This window comes from Diospyros lotus, chromosome 1, assembly GCF_014633365.1.
Source record: "Diospyros lotus cultivar Yz01 chromosome 1, ASM1463336v1, whole genome shotgun sequence".
NCBI lineage: Eukaryota > Viridiplantae > Streptophyta > Magnoliopsida > Ericales > Ebenaceae > Diospyros > Diospyros lotus.
In genome coordinates, this window is record NC_068338.1 from 36,493,007 (window position 1) to 36,509,670 (window position 16,664).

The 16,664-nt window shown below is 34.1% G+C and overlaps 1 protein-coding gene and 1 long non-coding RNA gene across 5 annotated transcripts; one reads left to right on the forward strand and one right to left on the reverse strand.

The window, feature by feature from the left end:
• Positions 1-5,348: 5,348 nt before the first annotated feature.
• On the forward strand, positions 5,349-9,831 carry LOC127797413 (uncharacterized). Of its 2 annotated transcripts, XR_008022219.1 has the most exons (4): positions 5,349-5,522; positions 5,645-5,806; positions 7,436-7,567; positions 7,667-9,831. It is a non-coding gene; the product is annotated as an uncharacterized LOC127797413 (long non-coding RNA). The 2 variants fall into 2 exon arrangements; XR_008022218.1 differs by having other exon boundaries at positions 5,350-5,522; positions 7,436-9,830.
• A 579-nt stretch (positions 9,832-10,410) lies between these two features.
• On the reverse strand, positions 10,411-16,555 carry LOC127792048 (protein PEROXIN-4). 3 transcript variants are annotated; one of them, XM_052322350.1, is made up of 6 exons: positions 16,441-16,555; positions 16,184-16,216; positions 15,495-15,614; positions 15,301-15,429; positions 13,840-13,969; positions 10,411-10,695 (listed from the first exon to the last, which is right to left on the reverse strand). In XM_052322350.1, the coding sequence occupies exons 2-6, from the start codon at positions 16,187-16,189 to the stop codon at positions 10,607-10,609; spliced, it is 474 nt and encodes a 157-aa protein (XP_052178310.1). In that variant the 5' UTR covers positions 16,190-16,216; positions 16,441-16,555; the 3' UTR covers positions 10,411-10,606. The 3 variants fall into 3 exon arrangements, with proteins under 3 accessions (XP_052178310.1, XP_052178319.1, XP_052178327.1); XM_052322359.1 differs by having other exon boundaries at positions 16,294-16,510; XM_052322367.1 differs by lacking the exons at positions 16,184-16,216; positions 16,441-16,555 and having other exon boundaries at positions 15,495-15,620.
• Between the last annotated feature and the right edge of the window lie 109 nt (positions 16,556-16,664).

A 16,664-nucleotide genomic window follows, 5' to 3' on the forward strand; every position in this document is an offset into this window, starting at 1 on the left:
AAATGAGGATATAATAAGAGAATATAAGAGTGATGGAATCGAGTTCAATAAAAAGAATAGATAGAGATTAGTTCTATCATATTTTGTGATTTATAATATAATAGAGTAATATTTTTTGGGTTGATGATTTAGAAATTTAGCCTGCCTTCTCTTTACTTTTTAATTTTCAGTTTTTTGTTTTGATAGTTTATTTTCAAAAAATTAGAAATGCATTTTTCTTTGTCATTTTGAAAAAAAAAATCTCAAAACATAAAACTATAAAATGCATTCTCTTTTTTATTTTGAAAATAATTTAAAAATAACATTTTATTAAATGAATTTAATTATTCAAAATATTAAAATTATTTAATTTTAAATAAAAAAAATTGACTTGAAAAAAAAATGAGTGAGATCAAAATGTGATTATAAACGGGGAGCATTAAAATAAAAATTAAATACATGAATTGGTATTAAATAATGTGATTATAAATGATGAGATTGCATCAAATAATTTAATAATAAGCGAATTCGATTACAAATTTTAATACAAATACTAAAAATAAACATAGTTTGAAAATTAAATAAATTTATAGACTCATGTACGAGACCTTTGATACTCATTCCATATTTGTGTAGTAATTTGATCCATGACTTGTTTCATTTGAGATGTTTGACTAACATCAAAATGTATAGCTTTTTGATCTTGACTTCAGTCCAACATATCATCAAATACCATATTATTTGATGAATTTTCAATGAATAACCTATCTAAAAAGTCTTTATGACAAATAAAATTATGTATTGTGCAACATGCAGTAAATATTTGTCTTTGTTTATTAAAGTAGCGTTTGTTAAAATGAGCAAGATAAGGAAGTATTAAAATAAGTCTGGAATGGTTTTCGGATCAATATTTGAAATGGTCAAGATAAAGTTGGGAAGCATTCAAATATTTTTATCAAACTGTTTGTTAAATTGTTTGGAATACATTAAAGAACAAAGAAGTCATTTTTTTTCTTATATGTAATAATTAATATATACTTAGCTTGAGGGGGGAGAGATATGTATATATTAAAAAATCAATATAAGATGTCATTAATGATTTTTTCAAGAATAGTCATATAAGCTTAACAAATATGTTGAAAACGATAGAACTCCGAGATATATCCTATATTTAACTTTTCCACCTCAAATCTTAATTAACAAACACTCCTTAAGTGGATAATTGGTTATTAATTTCAAAATGATAAATCTTGCCATGATGCATCGATAGTACTTTCCCTAAGCCTTTACCTCGAGATACAAATAAGGATATAACAAGAGAGTGCGAGAGTGAAGGAATTGAGTTCAACAAAGAGAGCAAATAGAGATTAGTCATATCATATTTTTTTATTGAGAATAGAATAAAGTAGTATTTTTCGGGTTGATGATTTAAATATTTAAGTGTTTGGCATGTAGGATTTTTTTAAGCTATGGGTAATTTAGTATTTTCCTATCAAGGTAAGTTTTAATTTGATATGTTTTGCTGACTTAATTTTTTTATGACATAATATTTTTATTTTTTTTTACGTATATGTCTTACATGGTATAGATAATAACTTTATTTATTCTCAGTCAAAGAATTTAAAATAATAATTTTTAATAATTAAGATACGAAATCTTAATATTTTACACATTATGAACCAAATTACATATTTTTTAATTATTAAAAAAATACAACATATAAGTCAGTTTATTCAAATCATGTCAACTATTAATCCATGTAGCATGTAACTTGAGAAAATATACACATTCATACATGCACTAATATTTAGTCATGATAAAAACTTAAAAGTAATAATTTTTAATAATTAAAATACAAAATATTAATATTTTACTCATAAAAAATTAAATATTATATATTTTTAATTATTAACAAGGCGCCATATATATTAAACTTTATCAAGAATACCATCCTTATCCTCTCCACTCTCTCGGTCCCCGTACTCAGTCTCTTTCTCGCACACCACACGTCACCACAAGGCGGATTAATGGAGTGCGATTTTGTTCACCCTCTTTAACGAGGGTGAACGTAATCCCTAGTGCTTTAGGGGTTACAAATAACAGAAATGGAGTTAAAAATAACAGAAAGACCCTCCCTTTTTGTTATTTGTAACCCTCAATGCGTTGGGGATTACGTTCACCCTCGTTAAAGAGAGTGAATAAAATTGCACTCGGATTAATGATTGGGTTTGCAGCTGCAATTCCATTGCGACCCGTTAAAGAAATTCAAATATCTTGTATGCTGACAGTACAATGTTACATTTTTTGTTTTATTTTAATTTTATAGTAAATCTTTATTTCTTAATAGTATACACAATTGTTTAACAAATTTAATTTTTTAATAATATATCAAATTTTATGTTCAATTCTAACTTTATAATATCTTAATTTAGTTTACCTCTATATGTATATACGTGTGTCCATAAAATATATTTTTTCTAATTTTGTTGTAAGCTCACGTCAAGATTTAATGACACATAAAAAAAGGTTATAAAAATATTATATCTATAAATAACTCTCATCGTTAATTTTAAATAAAATTATGTCTGAATTATTGTTAATTTAGGGTGTGATTACTATAAATTTTGCATCTGTTACATAATTTGTAATAGTTATTTATTAGATTTATTTGTAAATATAATATTTTTTATAATATTATTATAAGATTAAAAATACACATATCAATAAATAAGTAAGCGATATAAAAAGTATTTTCAAAATAAAGATTAACAAATAAGGGAATCATAATACTTGAAATCAATTTGGATTGTAATTTGCAATATGGACTAATTAAAATAGTATCGTTTTGATATTTTATTTCTCATCTCTTTCTCTTCCCATTTTGTTCACTTCTATTTTTGCATAAATTATTGGATATCCAAGAGCAAGACTCATCGGCGATACGATAAAGAGTGACAGTAAGACGAATGGTTGCATTAGTGATCAGGAAAGTGAAAGGTCATGTCGATTGTTCCGTCACCATTAGATTTGCCTTAAGTGTTCACCTTGACGTCGCCCGTTTGATTGCCTCCTCATTATTTTTTCTCACTACATTGTCGATGAGCCTTGATTCCTCTACCATCAAATATTAAAGTTTCAAGAAAAAATGAGAAGGATCCTACACAAAGATAAGAGAACACAATAAAAGAAGTAAAGAGAAAAATAAGAAGATAAGAAAATGATCCAAAATAAATTAAAACTTCATCTTAATTTGGCCCAATTACAAAACCAAATGTGATTTGGACAAATTAAGCGAGATTGTAGTGTTAGTTGAGAAAAATACTACAATCGATTATCATGATCGGGTTGAAACTTGCAATACCTTTCTTTAGAATTTTGTATTTATTTATTTTAATTTAACAAGTGGATTAAATTAAAAAAATGTAGTAAGTTTCTATAAAAAAAACTAAATTTTTTATTTTTACAAAAATTCATCAAAAAAAGCTAGAAAAATGAGAAAATTCAAGAAAAGAAAAATCGCATTCAAACCCCCTCCATTATTAACACGATCACTACTTAAGCTGTAATTAAGCTAAATTAAATAATAATTAAGTAAAAGTAAAACTAAATTTAATCCAAAGATAAAAATGTAAAACTAAAAAATTAAGTACAAAAAATGCGAAGAATAAAACTTGGTTATTCGACCAAGCATCCTAAAGGTTTTTTCAGCATTTTCTTTGTTAATTTTTTTGTTGTTGTATTTTGCTTGGTTAAATTCAAATTTTAATTTTACTTAATTATCATTTAATTAATTTAATCAAGATTTAAGTGACAAGATTAGAATTGGAGAGGTCTAAGTGCAATTTATCATTTTCTGAATTTTTGATAAATTTTTGTAAAAGTAAAAAATTAAATTTTATTTTAAATTTAATTGTTACAAATATATAAGTTTAAATATATACTTGACAAAATTTAAAATTTATTACATGATTAATATACCAGCAAATTTAGGAAATCTTAAATAATTTATAAAAAAAATGAAATAAAAAATAAGTCCACAGTCCACCTAGAATTGTCAAGTTGATATTGATTCATGAGTCATCGAGAGGATGCTCAATTGAAAAAACGTGTAATATTAATATTTTTATAAATTGTTTGAAAATTACATTTGTTAAGGATAAGGATTGATATCGAAATTGTTTTTAGGGTACAAGCTAAGTGGTTAGACCATGATAAAGTAATATTTGTACTAATAGATTGTGAGTTTGATTATTTATTCGGTGTAATGAAATAAAATCTTCACCTATAATTTTTCTTCTTTATTAAAATTGGGAACTCACAATAGACCGTAAGAATAGTAATTTGGGAATGGAAAATTCTATTGACAGCCCGACAAATTACTTTCACGGCCCATTCCATGCAAAATTATGCATTAATTTTCAAATTCTTATTTTAACCTCAACCCATTATCTCCTCCGACCACTACCTTGTCTCTCTCTTTTTCTCCCGCACCATATATACATATACACACACAAACACATACACTATATATATATACACACACACGATTTTATAACCGTGGCCATGACAGTCGTGGCTATGGAAGTTGACCCACCTCGCAAAGAGAGAGAATGGGTCGGTCATGCCACACACACATTTATATATATATATATATACACACACACTCACACACACAGGGCCGACCCACACACATACATTTATATATATATATATATACACACACACTGAGGTGGTGGATCGATTTCTATGGCCACAACTGTCATGGTCACGACCATGAAATCGTGTGTGGGTCGGTTTCTATGGCCGCAACTGTCATGGCCACGGCCATGAAATCGTGTGTGTATATATATATATATATATATATGGTGTATGTGTTTGTGTGTGTATATGGGGTTGGAGAAAAAAAGAGAGCTGAGGCGGTGGTAAGAAGAGGTAATGGATTGGGGTTAAAATAAATATTTGAAAATTAATACATACTTTTACGTAGAGTGGGCTAGAAAGAGTAATTTATCGGGTGACAATAGAATTTTCCTTTGGGAATTGATGCTTACACGAGATGCTGCATGGAATCCAGCTGAAACCACGAGCGACGTAAGCTTCGATCCACGGTGCTGAAAACGTGACAAGAGGGTAGTCTCGTCTATGCAAGTTTCTAAGGAACTGGAAGACATTGTAGCCGTGGGCAAAAAGGTAATTTCATTTTGTCGGCAAGTTGAACCGCTGATGTATGCACTAAAGCGGTGCTGAAAACGTGAGCATCCGTTGTAAGCTTCGTTTGTTTCTCTCCTCATCACGTGCCCGACGTAAGCTACCGAGAGAGATGCTACAAATTGGCTTGGCGGTGGAATTCACTATCATTATTATACATTGTGTTTGAAATTGAAGGGGGGAGAGAGAGAGAGAGAGTAGAGGGAGAGCCTTCTCCTTTTCCGATCGGCGGCGAGACGCAGGAAATCTCTGATTGAGGGAGAACGCTACCTCATCCGGAGCTGCCTTTGCCGGAGAATGGAGGTAGTCTTCGTCAACGGCGGTTTTTTCAAAAGGTTTTCAGAACTTTCTAGACTTTGCGTGAGTTTATGATTGTGTGAGAGGTTGCTTAGGGTTTATGCGCTGGTCTGGTCGAAAGTGAAATCAACTTCGTTTATGCTTTTCTAATTTGTTGTAGTTACGGTCGACAGTAAAACCAACTTTGGAAGTGAAATCTACAGCCGTAGTTACGGTCAATATTGCTAGCATTGGATCAGCCACAAGCACTACAACCACAGCGGTAGCAGCATGCGCGACGTCGATCTGTATGGCTGAAGGCGCCGCCGGCATTCTCCGCAGTGTAAGTTCATTTATTTATCTTATGTCTTCAGTTTTTAATTTTTTTGTGTTTAGTTTTGGTTTTTTATCTAAAAAATATGAAAACTTAACATATTAGTCAACAATATTGTGTTTATTTTCAACTTTGATATTTTCATATTTTACTTCTATAAATCGTCACCCTTTCTCTTAAATTTTGGGTGTTCTGTTTGTTGTAGAACAAAACAGACTGTAACAATGTCAGTTTTCAATTCATTTGCAATCTGACATTGTTACAGGCTGTTTCTTCTACAACAAAAAGAGCACCCCAAGTTTAAGAGAAAGGATGATGATTTATTTGTCCAACACACCTTGACACCTGATTTGTTGCTTTCAGTTTATTCGAACGCATCACCGTATTGTTACCACTCCTCATTAAATCCCAACCTAGAGAAGTAGTAAAGCTTGCTAAATCGATTAACTTTGTAGCATGTAATTCTTTTGAGATAATACATTAGAATGTTCCAAAGCTTTGCATTTGAATTTGATTAATAAATTAATTGACATTATCCAAAAACACAAATAAATTGACTATTGCAAAATACCATTCATTTTTGTGTGTATTGCTCATTATAGAATTGAGTTCATATATAGATATTAAACTTTATATGTTAACCAAATTAAAATTAAATTTACCAAAAATGACTTGTGCTCATGCATTGCGTGTGCCTGGTTTCTAGTATGTGTGTGTCTATTATATATATATATATATTTAAATTCATAGTTCATTTAGACCCAAAGGAGGTTGTTTGGCTCTCCATTTTTAAAATTTTTATAACTGCTCGGCTAGCTTAACTTATAAACTCTTCCAACAACTTTTATCAAAAGCTGCTACCTCTAATTCGACTTTCCTTTTGTCAAAAATAATTCTAATGGTGGGATTCTTTTTAATTTTATAATTCTAATGGTGGGATTCTTCTCAATTTTTTGTAGCGTACGTTATATTTGCTTACAATATAAGGTTTTTCAAGCATCTACACAATTTTGATTATGTGCTTCCGTAGTCAGAATGGATTGATGGTTTGTTGATGTATTGGTTGCCTTTTGGAACCTTTTATCTTTCTGAGTTCCTAGTGATTCAGCCTTATCAACTGTGTTTAATTTGAATTTTAACCAAAGTAGTAAATAATATTAAGAAAGACAACATGTGAGTAATATCATCTTTTCAATTATGTTGTTTTACCTTTTCTTTTACATCTAATGTGGTACAAGTGCACATATTCATTATTATTATTATTATTATTTTTTTTTTTTTTTACATTTTCTTCAATATTTGGTCCACGACAGCTATTATTTATTATTGGTGATATTTTACATATGAGATTGTGTTGGCCTATGGTAAAATTAGAATGATATTTTACATCTTTCTTTTAATTTGTACCAGCAAAATATGATAATGATCAATTGTACCTTCTATTTTGGTGCGTTCTCAAATACCTGTTTGGTAATCATTTGCAATGGATTTATGTTGAGCATGATATACCAAATCCTGTATAATCCATTCAAATGTTTTTCCATTAAAAAAATTTAAACAATCGATCATCTTTACTCTTACCAATTGTAGCATTAATTTTTAATTAATGTCTGCTAAACAATCTTTGTTGGTTTACAGGTTTATCTTTCTCTGTCTTATGCTGTGATTGCTTCAGCTGCTACAGCATGCAGCATATCTTTTGGGGTTTCCAAACTTGCAAAAATATTTTTTCTTTCTGGTCATATTCACATCTAGTTTGATCCTTTGTTGGTACGTCTGAATTTTCAAAATTGAATGATGAATTTTGCCATTAAAATCTGTCTCAATTGTACCAATGAATTGCAACTATTCTCCTAATACTCAGCGCAGTTTTGGCACTGGCCCTTCATGCCTTGGTCAACTACTTGTTCATCTACCGTCTAGGCCTCACCTGAGGAGTAGCCATGGCTGTGGCTATCACATACCATTCCTATGCTTTTCCAGGATTAGCAGTTAGTCATGGCAAGGGTGGTTTGTTGAATGTTTTCATGAATGGAAACCGCTACTTTGGCTAGCGGTTCTTAGCTGTGTTTAGTTTGCCTGGACTGTGGTGATATGAGTAGATGATAGTCTTGGCAGCGTTACTTCTGGTGGCAGCCGAGGCAGTAGTTGCCATGGGAATTCTTATACAAGCAACTTCTATTGTCTTCATCATCCCTTGGGCGTTGATTCTAAACCCAAAATTACTTGTTGAGTCTCTTGGATGCCAATCATTCTTTGCCTCTGCTTGCTTTTTTTGCTCAGTTCGTTCTCATCAACACAATCACCATGAGGACAACAAGGCTCAAATAGCTTGTGTTGTTCTCATGGTAATTGTGCTGATGAGAACCAACTAGGTAAAACAAGCAAGCAGAGGTTGAGAGATGATTGACATCTAAGAGAAATAACAAGAAATTTTGTGTTCAGGTCAATGCCCAAGGGAAGATATGGACAATAGAAGTCGCTTGCATGAGAATTCCCATGGTGACCACCGCCTCGGTTGCCACTAGCAATAATGCTGCCAGCACTATCATCAACTCATACCACCACCATTCCAGGCAAACTGAAACACAACTAAGAATCACTAGCCAAAGCTTTGACTTCCATTCATGAAAACATTTAGTAGACCAGCCTTGCCATGACTTAGTACAAGTCTTGGAAAAGCATAGATACAGTGAAAGTGCCAAAAGCTAATGAGGTTTGTGATAGCCATGCTTGACCCCATTACACTCACCATAACTCAAGTTTCTCATTGCTGAAATAGTATCTTCCAAAAACCCCTTTCGACTCAGATCATATTGCCTCAGAATAATCTCCTCAGGGCTCTCCGGCAAACTTTTACTCGTGAAATTAGTAGAATTTCTGTTGCTAGAATCAGCAAGAAGGTAATGCCATTTCTTGGCTTCCGGCAGACCAGAGGCTCATTTGCAACTTCGAACTTAGAAGAACCAGTAGCCAGATTGATCATTGAACACGATTCCTGTCCTCTTTCCCACCCCTACCCAATCCCACTCCATGAAAATGAGAAGCAACCACAATGAATCTCAGCTCCTCCAGATCTCCTGCCAACCCCCTGCCTACATGACACCACCTAGGGGGCAAAGGAATGGCGGCTGCAGAGAAAACTAATAGTCTCACCCATGAGGCTGCCTTGATGATGAACAAGGGAATGATCACCATCATCTCCCAGCAGCAATCTCCCTGTGTTTGGTGCATTCTCTCAAATTGGTTTTGGTAGTCATTTGCAGTGGATTTATGGAGAGTATGATAATATCAAATCCTGTGAGATCCATCCAAATGTCTCCCTTTAAAAATATAATATATTCTCTGGCTTTATGGCACTGTTTGCTACTCCACTTGGTTCTTTCTTATGCTAGTACTAGTACTAGTATTAAACGATGGGTTCAAGTTTCAGCTTGGTGGTGCTTCTCCTCTGGGTTCTATCTTCATGCTTATGTTAGGGTTCGGCGCATCTCTATTTCTCTGTTTCTGTACTCTGGGGTTCCCTATGCTTAGTGTTGCCTTTTGGTTTGGTTGATCTTGCTTGCTTGATTGCTTGGTGCCTGCTCTAGTGGTGGCATGACATCTTCAAGGGGTGTTTGTAGTTTCTTTATTGTTGGCTGTTCTTATTTTATTAAAAAAAAAAAACTCGTCTTTGCCAATTTTAGCATTAATTTTTAGTTAATTAATTAATGTTTTGTTTGTGGTTTGGGTTACTATTAATTAAGAAGCACACTAACTGGCTTCTTAATTTGTTGGTGCGTCTGATTTTTGAAGTTTGAATGATGAATTTTCTTCACCATTAAAGTTTGTGTCAATGGCAGGGAGGAGTTGCAATTAACAACAGGGGCTCATGTTTGTTGGTTGAATTTTTCTATTATGAATTAGTTAGTAGTTAGTGTTTCCAGACCCAAACGAGAACAGCACAGCAGCCTCCTGTTAACAAGTGTTTTGGTCAAGTTAACAGGTTGGGTATCTGTTTTTCACAACTTAGAATAGCGAAAGATATTTTCGAGCCTACAAATAATAATAATACTAGTTCTAGATTTTGAGCAACTTTCTATCACACTACTGGAGAGGCAATCCAATGGGAAACTTTGGAAAAAAGTTTTTGACTTTTCGTGAAGGCTCAAACATGCATTGGTGATAAATGTTATATTAATTTATTGTTCTATTATTATTCACAACCAAAAGTAATTAATGTACTCTGATATTATTTAACCAAAATTATTGGGAGATAAAAAAAATCTAATTTGATTGATGACACGTACGCAAAATTAAAAAAAAACATACTGCTACCTGGTCGGCACCCCTTGCAGGGCTTAAAGGGCGAAACCCTCAGAATTTAAACAAATTAAGAATTTTGTTCGAATTAGGAATTTTATTTTACCTTAATTTTCATCTATAAATATGCAAGTCTAATTCTTGTAATCAAAATCTTCAAAATAATAAAAGAACACCTAGCATCGATTTTTTTTTGCTGAATCAAGTAAATTTTATTTTGTGTGTACGATTTTATTCCAATTTCTTTTTTAATGCTTGATTCGTTCCCCAACAATAATTTCAGGAATTTGGAAGCACAAAAACACAACCCAAATCAGAAGAATCATCAAGATTAAACCATAATAAGCCAATTAGGACAACTAATTGGAGCTTTGGTTGATAAGGTTCTTCTATAAGAGTACAGAAAAGTGGGACTTCTGTACGGCAGCGATGAAGTTATTGTCACAATCGTTGCAAGGCAATGATAAAAGGATTATTTAAGGGAACAGAAAAGTGGGATTTCTGAATTCAACCCTTCTTTGGCATAGCAGCGAGCCTTGTGTACATCCTTGCCATGGACTGGTATCCTCGGGTATCACCAGAACGTAGTAGATTACCTGTGCAAAAACATCAGCTTAACAACTGCAAGTCTTCAATATCACAAGATCATACAAACTGCATAAGAGGGGAACAAGAAAAGCAAACAAACGACTCAGGGAGAATGAGAATCCCATAGCCATTGTAGCCATAGTTAATGTGATATAAGAAAACCAAAAAAAAAAAAAGAAAAAAGAAAAAAGGGATTAACCATTAGTAGCACACAAGAAATTATTATTAGAATTACAAATCCAATAGACTTACACCTGATATCATTTCCTAATAATAAGTTTGAATAGGATGATGCACAATTTGACAGGAATCAGAAACAGGAATGGAAAATCCCTTTCCAATTTCATGAATTTGCCATGTGGCGTATACTAAAAATATATCACTCCTACAAGTGTGAGATAGCCTGATATATTGAGTGTCTCGTCCCCATGCGAATGGGTACATTCGTCAAATCATTCCCATTCTTATTCCATTTAAGGATGGCATGAGAAAAAGTAGTGAACTACCTAGGCCGCCGACCGCCGCAATTATGGCCAAATCGGCCACCTTAGGCGCCAGCCCGGCTAATCGGTACCGGGCGGCGCCAAGACGGACGCCTAGCCGCGTGAACCGTTTGGCCGATTATAGCCTAATCGGCCGCGTGAATGGATTAGTATAAATTTATTAGGGTTTTGTTTCCCCTTACCTGTTACCCCTTCTCTCTCGCGCTCACTGCCACCGGCAATTTGTTGTAGAGTCGTCGTCGCCTCTCTCGTGCTCGCACGCCGCCACCGTCTCTTGCAGTTGCAGAGTCGCCGTTGCCGCCACCACCATCTCTTGCAGTTGCAGAGTTGCTGTCGCCACCATCTCGTGCTTGCACACCATCGCCGTCGCCTCTCTCGTGCTTGCTTGCACATCTTCCTGACTCACCTTGCACCTCCTTTGGTAAGCAGTCAGCAAGTAGCAGCTGTTGCCTCTCTCGCCAAGTGTTGTTTTTCCTCCGCCAAGTTTTGTTGCGTTGTTCTTCCTCCGCAAGTATTGTATTTTGTTATTGTTATATTTTGTTATTATGTCTTTATTTGATTCTATTATTTCTAATGCCTATAAATTGTGTTTCATAAAGTCAAGAGTCTAAACTCTAAATTTAATAATCTATATTAATATTTCATAATCTTTGTTTAATTTATATATGTATTTAGAATAATATGAATTTTAATTTGTATGTACATTTAGAATAATATGAATTTTAATTTAAAAAATAGCAGTTTTTCTAGGCCCCGCCTAGGCGTTAGGCCCCAGCCTGGCACCCGACTAGCGCCTAGCGCGTTTTAGAACACTGAGAAAAAGTAATCTATAATTAATTATTTTTTTAAGCACAATGCGAGCATGCAGAATACCAACACAATAATAAAGTTTCTTTGTTTTATTCCCTAGTAGGTGTAGGTATCTGAACCTTATATCTTTCCCAACTATATCACGTCATGAATTTCTGCGTGAGCTCTCAACTGTTCCACAAAGTAGCAAAAACCCAAATGCTGTTCTCACCTCTAGTTAACACTCTTACCACCTTCCAAGTGATTAGAGCACCCTGCTCATGATTAGACGTTCATGTATGTGCTAAGAGCGCCGCCAAGTGTTGGTGCTCTCCTGCTTCTCTTCCCCTTTCTTGTCCCTCTATTTTTCCTTCACTGTCAATTAGGAAACTAGAGAACCACATCTCCGGATATTTTGACCAGGTTCTGCTTATCCCTACCTACTTAAGCTTACAATGGCCTCGTATATTCACCATGCCACTGATGCGACAGATCTAGAACTTGTTTGGCCCCACCTCCCAACCATTTAGGGAAAGAAAAATATGTTAATTACTATCAACTTTCTGAATTGATTAGGCCCACTACTAGTCATGGAAATGTCAAAAACTTCAAAATAGGCAGTGTGTCAATACAAAAAATCGCAAATAAATTGCAAAAATTGGCGAAAAGACTATTTAATAAGGCTCAGCTATATTTAATAAGGCTCAACTATATCACCAAGCATCTCCTCTCTCCAACACAGATTAATTATATGAGTCCAGATCAACTCCTCACATTTAATCCTAAAATCCTCACATTACAAAAATTATATTCTATCGCACAACTGTTATGGGCCTAAAACTAGCCACACTAACTTGCACACACATGGCAGTGAGTCTAGGTTAGCCTTGGCTCATACCACAAGTAACAATTGACTAATACAAAAAATAATGATCATGAAAATTCACATAAAAGAGTTAGCCAAAAGTTGATACTTGAATTCATTACTCCAAGTTATATATGAGTTAGCCAAAAGTTGATAATTGAATTCATTACTTTAAGTAATATGTGAGTTAGCCAAAAGTTGAGAATTGAATGCATTGCTCCAGGCTCTATATCCAAGATAATAACTTATAACATGAGATTCAGCACATACTAACAAAAATTTGGCACCATCATTACATTTTATTCTAGAGATTTTTTTCTCCTTTAATAAACTTCCACGAAACAAGTCCCCTCTCTCTAACTTGTCAATATTTAACAACAATTTCCTATTAGATTAAGGTTTCATCTAATAAGAAGAAAACCACAATATGCATTCAAATTATTATGTATCAAAAGTAATGTACCATAACAACCATTTCTCTTTTTTCTTTCTCATTTATTTTATGAAGGGAGTGGTGTGGGGGACAAAGAAGAACTGAGAATTCCGTATGCTGAAAATTTTTTGCATTAAAAAAAAGGCATAGATCTTTAAACCCTTTAAGCATTCCAATTTATTGGGACAGAGCCTCAGATAGAATATATTCTAAAGCCTAAAGTACCTAAAAAAGGCTCTAGGATGTTGTTGGTAATACTAAAAAGAAAAGAAAGAATTTTATCATCTAGAATATGATACCTATTGGCAATTTGGCATAAAAATTTTCAAATCATGATTAGCCTTTTTGAGTAATGCAAATCACTAGGATTCCATATAACAATGTAACACATGCTACCAGTTTATACTAAGAATAAAGTTGAATGAAATTGAACTTTGAGATAACAATGGCAAATGGTACAATAAAAAAAACTACAGCAACAAATTTAACAGCAGCAAAGATACAGAAATAATGAAAGAGGCTAAGACTGGGTTATCCTAAAAATAAATCACACCAATTATACCTGAATCACAATTCAGTGGGCTATCTGGTTCTGGATGGGCCATCAAAGCAATTATAGCCCTACAAACAGATTGGAGCGTCCAAGCTGGACTCCATGCATTTTTCAAGATATCAAGGCAAATCTCTCCCGTCTGCAAGAGGGATGAACCATCTTAGTAGGTGTTAGAAAGAAAAAAATATATACATCATCTTAGTAGCATCAAACAGCACACAGTTCAGTATAAACAAGGTGCAAAGTAATGCAAGCATATTTCATTTTGCAAATCAATAGTTCAAAATCAAACTGCAGCCAAGCTTCAATTACACAATCACTTACGGGTCCGAGAATGTAAGGCGTGTTTACTGGGATGGCAATTGGGGCCGACCCCATTGGGTACCTGCAAAACCCATCCCATATGGGGGTTTTGGGCATTAAAATAACTCCCCAACAGGGCAGGTTTGGAGACCAAATTCAAGAAGCCAGCCGGGGATGGGTTGATACAGGTTTAGGGTCCCCAACCCAAATCATATGTAAATTAGCCATTTTTTCCCTTAGTTAACATTCATAAAAAGTAGATGATGGATACTCCTCAAGATACATCTACCAACCACTAAGTACTCCAAATAAATGACACAACACGTTTTAAGAAACCATAGATATGTGATAGGAGGAAAGGGAGAAGGATTAAGCAGATTTGCTCTTCAAACAACCAAATCACTGGATACTAGACACCACAAGTTCAAGGAAGAACTAAGCACATAACTTATTGGCTCTGTTGTTTTGTAAGAATGGTTAATTTTAACATATTTTGGTTTGAGTTATTTTTATTTTCCTTGTAATGAATGAATAAAATTAAAAATTTGCATATTGTTGGGAAATTTTTTAAACTACAAAAGGTAAATATTTATCTAATTTTTATATAAAATTTACCAGATAAAGATACACAATGGGTACCCATTACCCAATGAGGTCAGGGACAGGGAGTAAAATAAATTAGCCAATGGAGGTGGAGATGTGAGGATGGGAACAGGGGGAGGGGTCTCCAAATACAGAACACGTGCAATAAGCATGACTTTGGGATCTATTTGGCCAAAAGTAGAAATTATTCCAGTTAGACTAGGAAAAACATAAAACTCTGAAGAGGTTATGTAGGTGCTTCTCCCATATAGTTCGAGAATTTCTTCCTAGCTTTTACACAATTCCCATCCCCAAAAACATTTAAAAAATAAAAACAATATTTCAGAAAAAATGGAATACCAGAGCATAGCCTCTTAATTGCCTTCTCCCAATGCCTTCGCTCTATTAACCACATCAATTATCAGGTTAACCCATTTACAATTCAAAAAAATGTCATTTACAAATGGAAAACAACATTTTTATTAGCAAAATTCATCCACCACGGGTCCTTTTTAGATTCATCGACATAGAGAATGAATGCAACAAAAAAAACAGCACGCAAAATATTATTCAATAAAAGCATACCTTAAAATGCACATTTGGGTGAAATATTTTTGTCAAAAACCGTACTTGAGGAGGTTGCAAGGGGTACTGCTCGGGGACTGAGAAAGCAAGCTGGAAAACTCCCCCCTCATAAGGAGTTTCTGATGGCCCCTACATGCAGAATAAAGTCAAGCAACAGAATAAAAAAGGGCAGTAACCATCACTGAAAAATCTACCTTGATTAGAGCAGTCCATTTGAATATATTAGAATCATCACAGACTAGCTGAATATCTGGATCAACTGCTTTCTCTCGCTGGACCTCTTTGTACTCCTTGAAAAGCCTTGCCCTTGATGCCTTCATCCAGCAAAACCACAAAAGTTCACACAGATGAAGTGAATGCTACGCATAAGAAAGCGCTCAAGGGAAAACAAGCAAGGATTCAGGTTAAATGCGGATTGCATGCACTAGATACAGTATCTAGCAGGATACAGTGGCGTGAAAACTGACTCATATACATAAGCCTAGAAGAGGAACATTAAGTATTTAAAGAAAAGCTGCCGCATTAGGGTTGAGTTTATATGTATTATATAATGGATCCTCAGGTTCAGACGTTGAACCAGTCTGTGTTCTTACTCAAGAACCGTCAATCACTATTAGGTGAAGAACCAGACAAGCGATATAAATTAATTCTGTAATTTTGAGTTCAGCCAAAGTGAAAATCGAAACAGCAATATAAAGCTACATGTCCGCCCTTAGCCTTCAGTTGGCCAATTATGTCTCCTTCCAATTTTCTGAATCCAATCCAAATTAAGAAACAAAAAGGGATAAAAAACAACGATAACAACGGCTCTCGTTCCTCACATGAAGCCGCAATTGAACATGTGCACAAATACAATTAACGCAGATAATATATAGCAACGAACCTGCATCCCGCCTGTCGCTTATTGATCAGATACCTGCACGATTGTAGAAAAATTAGCTCGAACAGAAATCGTCCAATCCAAGAAAAATAGCTTTGACAAAGTATTCCAACCCTAGATGGGTGTAAACTGTAAACTCCTTGATTTCCCGACGGTTTTCCCCTTTGTTTTCTCGGAAACCAACCAGATGCGATGTGTGACCGGTCAATCAAAATCAGTAGCAACGACAACTTGACGACAATTATGGCTAGAAATCTGACCTGCGACTTCAAGCGTCCATTTGATGGGAGAGAACCCCAGCGCAAAGATCGAACCGACAACCGACCTCGAATGTCTGGAGATTGTATTTGTGCCATCTAAAGTTCGCCGTTTCTCATTTTATTTTATTTTATTTTTTAAGAAAAAAAACCAATTTATAAGTATATAACACAAATAACTTATCAATGGCTTATTGGCGATAGAATTCTTTAATTTGATTTTGATT